Genomic DNA, 13,361 nt, shown 5'->3' on the forward strand with positions numbered 1-13,361 from the left:
TGACACCAAAAACTGATTGGTTCCATTTGACAATTATAGAAAATAAATACATTTATTTATTTAAAATAGAAAGCCGGTACATTTGTGACAAATTTACCCTCCGTTAGTGTCCGTTAAATTGGATTAATATCACGAAAAATCACAAATTGGTAAACTTGTGACAAACAGAGGGGTAAAACCTCAAACTGGTACACCCGTTAACTATCACGTGTCATCAAACTTAGAATTTTGATAGTAAAATTCAACGGAAATTAACGGAAGGTAAACTTGTCACAAGTGTACCGGTTTGAGGTTTTTGGTTGTCACAAAATTAGTTCACAAGTAAAATTATCGGTGTCTTTAGTGTGGCTTTTTGATGGTCAAAAAAATAGTTTGGGGTAAAATTGTTCAGGTGACAGTTGGGTTTTTTGGTCAAAAAAAGTTTTGGGTAAATTGATGGTGATGTTTAGGGTTTTCGTGTATTAATTTTTTTTTTTTTTTTGTGTATATAGTTATTTTTCCACAAAACAAGATGACGAATGACACTGTCCACCATGTCTGTACATCATCAAATGCATGTCCCGGTTCGAACACATGTACTCCGCTGTTTTTTGACCGTTATAATGGTAGGTTTGATCCGTCCACGCAATTTATGAATCGGTCTATGATATCTCCTGACATTCCAAATGACCGGATGGCACCTAAAAATTACGAAGAAATATGCTCACGATGGCACGTGAAGCTCGAGCATCACCCACATAAGTTAATTTGTAATCTTAGGGCGTAATTGTTTCGGGAAAAAACTGCACGATAAAGAAAATCTTTTTTTCATTTTTAGGCTAGGGAAATTTCATTTTCCTAACTTTAAGCATGGATAATTTCTTTAACCGACCAATCATTCAAGAGCGTGAAAGTCCAAAAAACTAATTTGCGAAAAATTCTTTCACTCAAACGAACACACCGTTAATCGGCTCGACAAGAACAAGTCGAGCAGCTACACCCATTTTCAATTGGTGCAGTCCACGTCACGTACTAATGAAAAATTCTAATTAAAACGGAGGGAATGTCTTGCTAATTATGGCCCCAAAATACTACTAATCAATGGATGCCCTCAATCGAAAAGAACTAAAAAACAAAAAGCAAATACACCCTATGTTTTTCCCTTCTAAGTTAATTTAGGTCAGCATATGTTCCAACGCTAGCTTTTGTATCTCGAAGTTATGTTCCCCCTCATTATGGACATCGTGGAGGACATAATTTGACGTCCGTCCTTCTTCTTGTTAGCGAAGGGGCGGATGATGGTGATTGAAAAACAGGGCAACAGATAATAATGGCAGTGCACGGTGTGCGGAGGTTACCGCATAAAGGCGGTACATCAGGTGAAACCGAGAGAACGAAATGTTGCATGAATCAAGGTTTTTCGTAATCTACGCGTCGAATAAAAAGGTTCTTGAATATTTGAAAACGAGATAGATAATCAGTCTAAGAAGCATCTGAAAGATCATCGAAATCAAGGGCACAAAGATTATTACTCTAGGGAAAAGAACAGAAGAGAAGAGGAATATTCAAGACTTTGAGAAGGAGCCAAAGGATGCTATTATAGAATCGGAAGCGTCACAAGCTATAATGACAAAGCAATAATGACAAAGGCACGATCGTGATGTGCTTACTTTATTTCCTCTTCACTCATGTTCTCAAAGAGACGACAATGATCTTCTGTCTCCATCCACAACATGTGCAAGCAACATGGCCTCTCTCCTTGCTCTCATGCTCAAGGACAGGCTTTAATCTTCTTTGTCTCCACCTTCATCTGTCCTTTCATTCAAATCTGTCGTCTGCTCTCTCTGATCTATCGTTTTTATTGTTTTTATATTTTTCACCTCAGAACAAATGTATTGTTGATGAAAGATGCCTAATGATGTGCAATGAATATAATAAACATGAGAGCTATGTGTGACCAAACTCAAGTATTACATCTCATAAACACATGTACCAGGAGAGCCAATCTGGCAAAATGATGAACGATAAAAAGAATCTTAAAAAATCAACAGCAAGAGATCTGGTCTCTCACCACAGAAATTGTTGGAATGAACAAAGAACTGATTAAACTGATCATGGGACAATCCTATGTCCTAACATGCCAAAAGAAAATGTTATTCATCTGCTGCACAAGAAAAGAATCATAAAAACCAAACAATCACAACTTGTCACCAACAGCACAAGATATCTATATCTAAGTTTCTAAAAACCCGTCCGCTACATCAATTCAAGTTTCGACCCCGACATGAGCGTCCGCTTCGTCGGTCAAACGAGTCGGACGAGAAGTTACCATTGCTGATACTGCACTGTAATTAAGTATCAAAGTATTGTGGGCTCTGTTATCCTCTCCAAGGCCATTGCTATAGACATTATTAAGTTAAATAATAAACTTCAACCTCAGGGTGATTTTTGAACTTCACTTCACATCATTCGCAATAGGTCCTGCACAACTTCAGACATCGGGGGCCTGAATTCTGGCTCTCTCTGCAGAAACAATGGATCTGTGTTAACCAAGCCGCCACCAAAATATTCATGCTCGACTTTGAAAGGATTAGTAAATTTGTTTGGGAAAAAACCACCAAAAACCCCAAATATGACACATTACCCTAAACTTCTTTTGTGAATAAAAAACCCAAACTATGCCCACTGTGACACATTTGCCCTAAACTTTTTCTTGTGACATAAAAAACACCAAACTTGTACTTATGTAACACATTTACCCTCTGTCAAGGTTTCCTCAAATGATTTTCCAGTCAAAACAGCGTTATTTTTATTTCACTTAAACCACGCGAGCGCCATGTTAACACCGATTGCTTTACAGCATCCATGTAGACAGCTTTTTAACAGTGCCCATTGACAGAACCTTGACGAACGATAAATGTGTCACAGGTACAAGTTTGGGATTTTTGGTGTCACTAGAAAAAAGTTTTGGGCAAACGTGTCATAGTGAGTATAGTTTAGGGTTTTTGGTGGCTTTTTCCCAATTTGTTTCCCTCAAAAAATTTAAGGACTGTTCAAACATGTTTACGTGGAAAATCCGAAAAAAGTGAGGCTACTATACCTGAACACATCGAGAGATTATATCAGCAAAGCGCGACAATGATTTGGTGGGATAGAAACCACTAAGCGAAGGATCCACCATCTTTGACAGCGCATTAATATCATGAAGCTGGGGTATTGCCCATCGAACCAGAAATTGCTCCCCTCTGGGCCGTGACCTAAAGGTTTCATTTTTCAAGAGAAGATAGCATGTGAAAACAAACAGTGAAGGTCAAAGACAAGCACCAGATTTGTAAATCTAAAATCATCAGAATAGAATCAAAGGCATGAAAAAAGAAGAAAAGAATAGGCTTTTCTGGGTAATCGTGTACCTGTCAAGTGACTTCCTACCGGTGAGAAGCTCCAACATTACAACTCCAAAGCTATACACATCACTTTGCCAGGAATAGGAACCCGACTCAGATTCTGGGGCTGTGTAACCGTTAGGATTGAGGTGCTCGGAAAACTGAGATATAAGCGGTCGATGTTAGAAAGACTCGACCAAAACCTGAATTAGCATCTAAAATAAGGTAGATATAGACATGTAGTAATGTTGTTCATGAAAGTTTGTTGACTTGAATAATCAGTTTGACCTTCAGTAAATTTCTTCATGGAAACAATAACCTCTCCAAAAAGTTGAGATAGCAACTTTCTCAGCAAAGATCAATCAACAAAGAAAGGAGAAATGGGAAAAAAGAAAAAGAAAAAGCTAATAATTTGCAGCTTAAGAAATTTTTACCAAATCACCCAGAAGATCAACCCCACTTCAATTTATCCTACTTAATATCTATGGGCCTAAAAAACCTATCCACCAATCTTAATTGTCCCCAGCATCTCATCTACGGCTACTCCCAATAGTAACTCCTAATACATTATTCGATGAGATGGAAATATAGTGTAATCAACTTAGATGAAAGGACAAGATCATGATTCAAGTCAACAAGGTACATTTTGTGAAGCGTTACCTGACTTTCAGAGCCAGTTGATATTAAAGGAGCCAGACCACATTCTGAGACTCGTGCTTCGAGCTTATCATCTAGAAGGATGTTGGTAGAGCTAAAGTTCCTGTATACAACAGGTGGCCGACAAACCTCATGCAGATACCTTCCCACCAAATAAGGAGATACCGTGAGTTTACAGACTTTAGAACTAAAATTGTGACATGAAAACCACCTAGAACATTATAAGCTTAAGACACGAGCAAGGAGGTTAATAAACAAGTAGCCATAACAACTATTACTTTTACGGCGCCGTTCTCTTCCACCGCAAGCTTGTATTGACAATAGATAAAGAAAATTAGTTGCTCTACTTACTGCAAGGCTCTTGCAACTCCAATGGCAACACGAATCCGCGCAGCCCATGAAAGTTTTCCATGGACCTCATCATCCAGATGCAATGCATCATACAGCGTCCCATTTCGGCAATACTGATAAATAAGTAGCCGTTGAGCATGCTCAGCACAGTAGCCCACAAGCTCCACAATATTGCTATGCCGAAGCTTATAGACTCTCGACACCAGAGCACCAAATTTCTCATTGCTCTGCTGACTGGAAACCGTGGCCTTTAGCTTCTTGACCGCTAGTAGCTGAAATAAACGCGAACAACGAAATCATGATTTATTAAAGCAGGAATACATGTGAAAATAGGAAACCAGATGGAGTTGGCAAGGAACGTGTAGCATTTAATAGGTGAGAGGAAAAAGAGTTCCATTTTAGGAACAAACGGGCTTGAAAGCTGCCCTCTAGTAGAACTTAAAAACTGTGATCAAGTTCAATGATATGTTACCCTTCCATCAGGAAGCATGGCCTTGTAGACACTTCCAAGTGTGCCTTCTCCAACAAAGTTTTCAGGAGAAAAGCTGTTTGTGAACTCCTGAAGAGATGCTATGCTGTAAAACGGGACCGAAGGTGAAGAGACTGCTCTCTCAGAAGGCCGTCTCAGCACAGTAGGCTGAGCAGAAACAACAGGATTTACGATAACCTTCTTATCCGGAATGTGTGGTGCGAGAGGAGAAACCAGAGGTTGCAAGGGCAAACTGGCATCTCCTACTTGGTCCTTCGGCCTCAAGCTCAATGCTTTGGTCACATCCATTTGTCTGTTACTTGAACCGGCTCTTCCATGGTCTTCTCCCATCTTGCCTAAAGGTTCCAGAACAGCCCATCGTGGAACATCTGATGAAATTTAAACCATCTTTTAAGCTAAACACGAATGTAACAATCAATTTAATAGTAGAAAAAGGTTATCATGGACTGACGTCTCTCCATATCTATGTATGGTTGTCCTGATGATTCTTTGCTTTTAGCAGCCCCTTGACCGTTTGCATATACGCCCATGTCATGCCTCTTGCCTGTCTCTTTCATTTGCTTCCTTTTGCTGCATCTCCACAAGCATAGGCACAGCGATGTGATCGCAACCACCACCAGAGCCCCTATACCAGTTATCAAAAGGACATTTCTAACCCTCAACCCTCCCTTTGATTGAGCAGAATGTGGTGCCTCTGCAGAAGATCCATTTCCGTGCTTTGAAGGCACGCCCGGAGAAGGTGGGCCGCCTATGAATGGAGCAGGTGCAGAGGTTGGCTCTGGTGCTGGTGCTGCTGATGGTGATGGTGGTGGTGATGGTGATGGAATTACACTTGTATTAAAAGGATTTCCACCTTTTCTGCATGACCAACGGTATGGTGACAATATAGAAAGTACAAAACCAACTATAGATCACAATCCCTGTTAATCACCAGGGTGTGATTATACCAGCGCTGTTAATCACCAAAAGGAAGCATGAGGAGAATTCTTAATTACATATGGTAAAGAGTTTGCCATACTAGTCATTTCTCAAACAACAGTGGCTTTGGAATCAGGCATCATATTTACTTGGTCCATTAAGCAACTCCACCAGATTTGACTATACATATATATAAACACACGCCAGAGATGCCGCAGGATCAGACAGCAGAATCTTTGAAGACATGAACGTTGAAGAAATTGATAAATTTAGTGATAATTTGAAATCACAAGATTACAAACAAAATTTTAAGGGGAAATCTTCCATACATTGAGGATGTATGAAGTCATCCATAGGTGGGTCCACTTAACCATGCTTTCTAACCTCTTTTTGTTAATCACAGTTATTTGCAGCACATTAGTTAAAATTTCCTTAAAATACTAATTGTTTCTAAAAAAAGCTAGACCATCAACGATTGCTAAAATTGCATAGCACGAAAATCATTCGAACTTCTTCTTAAATACATAGATCATTTTATGAATGGAGACAAAGGAAGTTGGATTCAATTCTCCATCATCTTGAGCTTCAGTGACATTAATATACGTCCGATTGGATGAGAGGAAGGAAGATGAATTTTTCTACAACCCAAGTAAGACCATAATAAGTTCCTTCACTATCCATTGTTTGTAACGAAAACGGCAAGAAGCTTTTGTTGAGGGGAAAGAATAAAGAAGGGAGATGGATAAAAGATGAAATAGTAAAGAAATAAGAGCACAAAAGATAGGATTATTGATTGTTTAATCTTTCAAATGAACGAGAAAACTGAAAAGATGAGAGAAAGATGTAAAATTCATATCATCATTCTTAAGACCAAAGAATTGGGTGAAAAAGGGGGGCAAAGCTCTCCGTTCTTGGTTCGCCCTATAGCAGAATCCTCTGGAACCACAAGAATCCTTAGTTAGAATGGGATTCCAACTCAGTACCCTCTAAGATTTTGAGAAGAGTCGCTCTTTGGATAGTACAGTACAATGATAGTTGTAAGCTGTGTTCAGGGGGAGTTAATGTCTATTGTTGGCCTGTATGGTAGAATTAGCCCAGGGGCGGAGAGGCGGTGGTTTACCCTGTGTCAGATGTCAGCGGTTCCAGTCGGCTTATCTTCAACTTGTGAACTCAGCCGATACAAAACTAGATGATAGCACCCCGGTTTTTTTTCCAACCAATTGGGGCTCTCCCTTCACAGCCCCCATGTGGATGGTCTACAGGGTCCATAACCACTCTTCTTACTACAGGAAGAGGATGCATTAATCAGGGATACACGACAGCAGGAATTGTTTTTTTCTTAAAAACTTCACCAAGCCAAAGAGAGTGTGGAAACATCTTCTCCTATCTAATTATTGTCATTTAATCCCATTATTTTTTCTTTAGACTCACGAAATTTATTTTTTAAATAAGAGAGAATACTTGCGAATCTAATTTTCAAAAATATTTTGTGGTTTAAAATGGATTTAAAGTGCAAGAAGACTTCCTTACCAAAAAAAAAGTGCAAGAAGACTTCAAAATGCTTTTTTTTATTTAGAAATTGGAAGATACCAGTCTTTTGTGATTAAAGGATTTCCATTACAGGGGTATGTGTTTTTCCTCAGGTATTACAACAACACAAATTAAGAAATGCAATAAGATCTTCCAATTTTAATAGGGTGAATTCCAAGAAAAACCCCAAACGTTAGGTCAAGTCCCAAATATACCCCGAACTTTTTTTTGTCTCAGAAAAAATCCCAAACTTTAGGTCCAGTCTAAAATTTACCCCGAACTTTTTTTAGACTCAGAAAAAACCCCAAACTTTAACTTCAGTCCCAAATCTGCTGCGAATTTTGTTTTGTGTAAAAAAATCAGCAAATTTTATTTATTTTCAAAAATATACCCTCGTGATCCAATCCCAACTTGACGTGGCACTTCAACGTCGATAACAAATCCACATCAACAAAGTAATGAAGTGATAGGTATAGGACGACGTCGCATTTTCACTTCGATAACAAATCCAACCCAATAAAAATTGTTGACTGTTCTAGGATATGAAAGTTAGGAATGATAACAAATCCACCCAAAAAAAAAATTTTGATATAAAAAAAACCCAATTTTTAGGTTCAGTCCAAATTTGGACCGAACTTTTCTTTGTCCAAAAAAAAGCCCCATTACTTTGTTAATTTGGATTTGTTATCGACGTGGAAGTGCCACGTCAAGTTGAGATTGAATCACGGGGGTATATTTTTGAAAATAAGTTGAATTTTGGTGATTTTTTTTACACAACAAAATTTGGGGCAGATTTGGGGCTGGACTCAAAGTTTGGGATTTTTTCTAAGACAAAAAAAAGTTCAAGGTATATTTGGGATTGGATCTAAAGTTTTGGGTTCTTTCTGAGACAAATAAAAGTTTGAGGCAGATTTGGGACTTGACCTAAAGTTTGGGGTTTTTTAGGGAATTAGGCCAATTTTAATACTCGCTAATTGGTATTTCAATTTTTAAACTTTCCTAATTTCAATTTTGCGACCATACAAGTAACCATTGTTAAGTTTACACTACATTTGTTACCAAAAATAGGACTTGCTTATGCATTAATCCATGCACTGCCTGTGTATAGAAGACAAACCCAAAATTTAATTACAAACAAATTAAAATTGGAATATAAATTGAAGCTCGAAGGATTGGAAACTAGAAATTTAAAATTACCAATTGAATCACTAACAGTTTGGGATCCAGAAGGACACTTACAAATCCTTGATACATGAAATGGAAAAGAAAAGAGAAAAGTGTTTATTGTAGGGTCTAGTTATGTCCAAAGTAAGAATTCACAGGAAAAAAAAAAGCATATTAAGGCCCATTGTGAATTGTTTGTCATCTTAAACTGAAGAATGCTTCCTTTTCTTCCATTCTAGCGATTACTTGAGATGGTGTTTTCAATCTATGTACCACCCTATTTTTCCATTTTGTATCTTTAATTGCACTACCCTCAGATCCTACACATCTCTAGTACCATATATTAGAGATGGCATCGGACCCAACGGTACTATATTTTGAAGAGAGATTATTGAAAAGTCTGATAAATAAATGGATAACCAAACATTACAAACTACAACAGGAATTCATCACAATATCGTAATTTGGAACATCAATGATCAAGACTAACTTGAAAGCGAGTACGAAACAAGCCCAAGATTAACATACCACAAAGGAATACAAGTAGCAAGTGTCAAATTCACCTTCAAGCACCATGTCAGAGAAAACTTACTTGAAAATTGGAATAGTCAGCAACTTTGGAGGAATAGGCCCGGAGAATAAGTTGTTCTCTATATCCCTGCGCATAAATATATTATTATTCAACTTATGAAGGCAGCATATATTTTCTAGTTAAGAGAAGTTTCTCCAAGAACTAGAATCTGCAGACAAAGTGGAAGTAGTATCAAGCATATAGAAGCGTACAAATCAACTAGAGGAAGATCCTCTAAAACATTCAGAGTCCCAGTGAGTTTATTATTCTGCAAGTGCCTGTAAAAAGAAGATCATATGATCCATTAGAAATATTAAATGTTTGATGAAATGATCTTTTTGTGCAATGATATGTACCCACAATGTGGTAACAGCTGACAGGTTTCCAAATGATGGAGGTAAATGACCAGTGAGGTTATTACTGGACAAATCCCTGCAACAGAAAGTCAGATCAGAGTGAAGCATAAGAAGAAATAAAAAGGAGAAAAACGATAAAACTAGAAATGGTTGGTTACAGATGTGCCAAACTCGTAAGCTCTTCGAACAAGTCTGGAATTTCTCCACTGAAAAGGTTATTGCCCAACAACCTAAGGATAAGCAGTAAATGTCAGATGACGAGGAAACAAAAAAATACAAACAACGATCGAAAGAGGGCCCAACATGAAGTGTCCCTTTGATAAGAATAGCAATTCACAAATGAAAGCTTCTGGTATTTGGAAAATAGAGGAACTTCATTAACAAAATTCGAACATACATTGTAAGAACAGTAGGTGGCACATGGGATGGAACACTCCCCCCAATCTGATTGTTGCTGAAATCACTGCTCAACAATAATTAGAAGGATCAAAAGGTTTGCCAGTAATGCATGTCCATGACTCAGTTTCCCACATATAGAAGAACATATAGAAGTACGTATCTTCATTCACTCATTTAACGTGATGCTTGCAAGTTTTAGTAACATATCGCATTTCAAACACTGCTAATTCCTTCTTCCATGCGCATCATCTATGAGAATTCTAAAGAATCATGAGTTGATTATGGACCCCTTAATTCTGATGTTGCATTGAAAAGAGCAGATGTGAGTTTTCAGGTCCCCCAGGATCCTCGTGTCACAAACTTCAGACATAAGAGGTGCAAACTAGATTAAGGCCCATTGATACTATCTAAGCAGACATGCAGCAGGGTTATATAGATCTCATGATACAATGATTGTAATGATGTCAATCAAATATTGGAATGGCAAAACATTTACTTACATCGACAAGAGTGATGCGAAGTCCAAACTGTCGCCCAATTTACCAACCAAATTGGCTCCACTCAGATTTCTGTCTGACTCAAAATAACTTAGTAAATTGAATCATTACACTTGTAAAAGGGAACAAAAGAAATAGACTTACAGTCCCGTTACGTTTGACATGACGCACTCGACACCTTCCCAATTGTCATCGCAAGGATCGCCTCCAACAAGTAACCACCCACGGAGAGGCGGGTAGCCCAGTGAAACATACAAGCTATTGATTGCCGCCACTGAAAAGCAGAAAGGAGCTAACATAAGGTACATAATTCAGGTTTCACAGTTCACATGTTAAACCAACAGCCGATGATATACAGAGAAACCGACTGCACAGGTCTATGTTATGCAATACTGAAATGCATCTCCACTAGTGCTTGCTTCGGGAAAATTGTTCATTAAAACAACTATTTCACCAAATAGCGAACAACAACCAAGGACAGAGAAAAGACAGCTCGCAAAGAAAACCAAAGAGATTACACATGTAAAATGTGGAAAAAATTTCAAGTGTTTACCAAGTAAAGCTGCTACAAATCTCCTTCAACAGTTGTTTTTTTCTCTCCCATGAACCAAACAAACATGAAAACAATGAAACAAACGCACGCACGCAATTTCAAAACCCAGATCATACAATGTAAATTGCCATGAGTGATGATTCACTCACCATCACGAGGATCAGTGACGCCAGAGCAGACCGACGCCGTGCAAATGAGGAACATCACCACGAACCGTCGGAAAAGCATCTTCGATTTCGCGAAGCCCATGACACTCCTGACAGTCTCCGCTACCAAAAATCCCACCTTTTTTTCCTCTCGTTCTCCTCTGGCGCACTTCACTCTCTCAGGAAACAAACAAGAAATGGCCTCAATGGCCAAAACAACGACACCCAAAAGCCCAAAAAGAAAATCACAGAAAGAAAAGAACACGTCCACTTTGCTCGCCAACCGGGATTTCAGAAACGAGGAGTGTGTATCAGAAGACTGAAGCAGAGAATCACAAGGAGAAACGTCAGAGCTACAGACCAAGAACGATCTACTTCACGAGTTCTGGCGAAGTACAGGAGGGTAAAGCGAAAGCACGAGCACAAGAAGACAGAGAGAGAGGGACCCCGGAAAGGCAGCGAAGGCGGTACGATTTTGCTCTGTATTTGTAAGGAGCCCTTCCGGCCAAAATGGGCAGCTATTAAAAATGGGAAAAGCGAAGTCACAGACGCATGAAGTCCCTCTCTTTATCGCCTGAATGCGATTGAAAAGGGAAAGATCCGAGGGCGTGATCCGTGGGGTAGCTCAGAAAGCAGGTTCTTGATGTTGGGTCGGCTCCTCTTTAGCTCGAGAGTCGAGTCTCACTGTAAAGTTTCGATTTTTATACCCCGTTTCGTATCAAGTCTTGCGCAGCAGCTGTGTGTACACAGAGAATATCAGCAAACACGAAACAGCAACGTTTTTTCGTTTTCGGGGGATCTTCTTTTGTCAATGTTTTCTTTTTTTTGAATTCGATTTGAAGGACAGAGGGTGCGCTTTTTAGGAAGGGGACAGACTCTCCCACCTAGGATGGGGGGCCCACGAATTTTGTTGGTCGTCCTGTGGCCCTATATCTTAATTAATGTATGCATGACCTTTGAATTTTCCTTTTCCCCACTTTTGATTTTGGAGTGAATTTGAAGCTTTTTTGGTTTATTGGTTCGGATGTCCCGGTGCCGGCCAACAATCGATTAATCTCGATGGGATGGCGACTCTCCTATCTTGACTACACTGCATCTAATCGTCTGGATTTTTAGTCATGATAAGATGGAAAATGAAGTCTAGGGATTTTGTTACGTCATATTTAATATTTGGTGAATCGAAGTAATAAATTTAAATATTTTTACATCCTTTCGTATCCATTTGTATGGTATGAATGGACCTAAAAATGAACAGATGGAGATGGTTAGAATTTCTCGTGATTAACTAGTATAGAAATCATAAGTGCACTAAAGGAAATAATCATCATCAATCCATTCATAACTATTGTGTGACCTGCATCTTAATCAGATTCAATAATGACAAGACATATAAACGGATTATAACAACGTCGACGAAATAGATTAGCCAAATCTAGTAAAAGAGAGAAAACATGATTATTCATTTTCGCGATTTAGTGTTTTAACTCTCTTGCCACGTTCGTGAAACTTCAACATCAATCATAGAGTTACGAACAAAAAAAAAAGGCTTTGACTCTTTTGCTGCTTTTGTGGACTTTTGACACAAGCTAGAGAGTTACTAAGGAGAAGGAGTTGCAACTCTCTATGCGTTCAGGACAATGCGTTTGTTAAAAATTTTGAAATGCATTCGAAGCGATTTTTGCATTCTAGAATAAAAATGCGTTTGTTAAGGGCGGCGCGCATGGACGATCCATTTCAAGTTTGAGTTTGTTCATTAATAATCATAGTTCTTCTACTTCATTTTTATTTACTTATTTTTAATTATTTTCCTCTTTTTTATTTCTTTTCTATTCCCTTCCATCATTCCTTAATAAAAAATTTATTAAATAATAAACTATACTAATATACCTAATTCTCCTATTTTCTCTCTTTTTCTCACTAAATTTTTTTTTTCAGAAAATGCATAAAAATTGAAAAATTCTAGAAAAATTCATAAAAATTTCAGAAAATAAAAAAGTCGATTTCGGGAAATAGGAAATTTGGTGAATTTTTTCAAAAATATAAAAATAAAAATTTCAAAACTTAGCTTTCGTAGAATGGTTTAGAATACCTTTAAGACCCACTTTGAGTGAAATTTAATTTTTGAGGTGCCCAAAAATCAAAAATCAAAATTTCAAAACTTCACAAAATGGCTTAAAATACTTTTAGACCCACTTTGAGTGAAATTTAATTTTTTGAGGTGCCCAAAAATCAAAAATTTCAAAACTTCACAAAATAACTTAGAATACCTTTGGGCACCCACTTTGAGTGAAATTTAATTTTTGAGGTGCCAAAAAATATAAAAAAAATCAAAAATTTCAAAATTTCACAAAATGGCTTAGAATACCT

The 13,361-nt window shown here is 38.0% G+C and overlaps 1 protein-coding gene across 2 annotated transcripts; it reads right to left on the reverse strand.

Annotated features, from left to right (window-relative positions):
- Positions 1-1,994: 1,994 nt before the first annotated feature.
- Positions 1,995-11,764, reverse strand: LOC115686729 (protein STRUBBELIG-RECEPTOR FAMILY 3-like). 2 transcript variants are annotated; one of them, XM_030612110.2, is made up of 15 exons: positions 10,998-11,764; positions 10,440-10,569; positions 10,299-10,367; positions 9,797-9,862; positions 9,558-9,629; positions 9,404-9,475; positions 9,256-9,321; positions 9,065-9,130; positions 5,312-5,718; positions 4,843-5,228; positions 4,371-4,642; positions 4,023-4,161; positions 3,390-3,523; positions 3,080-3,236; positions 1,995-2,502 (listed from the first exon to the last, which is right to left on the reverse strand). In XM_030612110.2, the coding sequence occupies exons 1-15, from the start codon at positions 11,095-11,097 to the stop codon at positions 2,440-2,442; spliced, it is 2,199 nt and encodes a 732-aa protein (XP_030467970.2). In that variant the 5' UTR covers positions 11,098-11,764; the 3' UTR covers positions 1,995-2,439. The 2 variants fall into 2 exon arrangements, with proteins under 2 accessions (XP_030467970.2, XP_030467972.1); XM_030612112.2 differs by lacking the exon at positions 10,998-11,764 and having other exon boundaries at positions 9,400-9,475; positions 10,440-10,512.
- Positions 11,765-13,361: the final 1,597 nt, after the last annotated feature.

The sequence above is a fragment of the Syzygium oleosum genome, unplaced genomic scaffold, assembly GCF_021117445.2.
Source record: "Syzygium oleosum isolate NSW1041296 unplaced genomic scaffold, Sole_v2.1 Sole_v2.11, whole genome shotgun sequence".
Classification (NCBI taxonomy): domain Eukaryota; kingdom Viridiplantae; phylum Streptophyta; class Magnoliopsida; order Myrtales; family Myrtaceae; genus Syzygium; species Syzygium oleosum.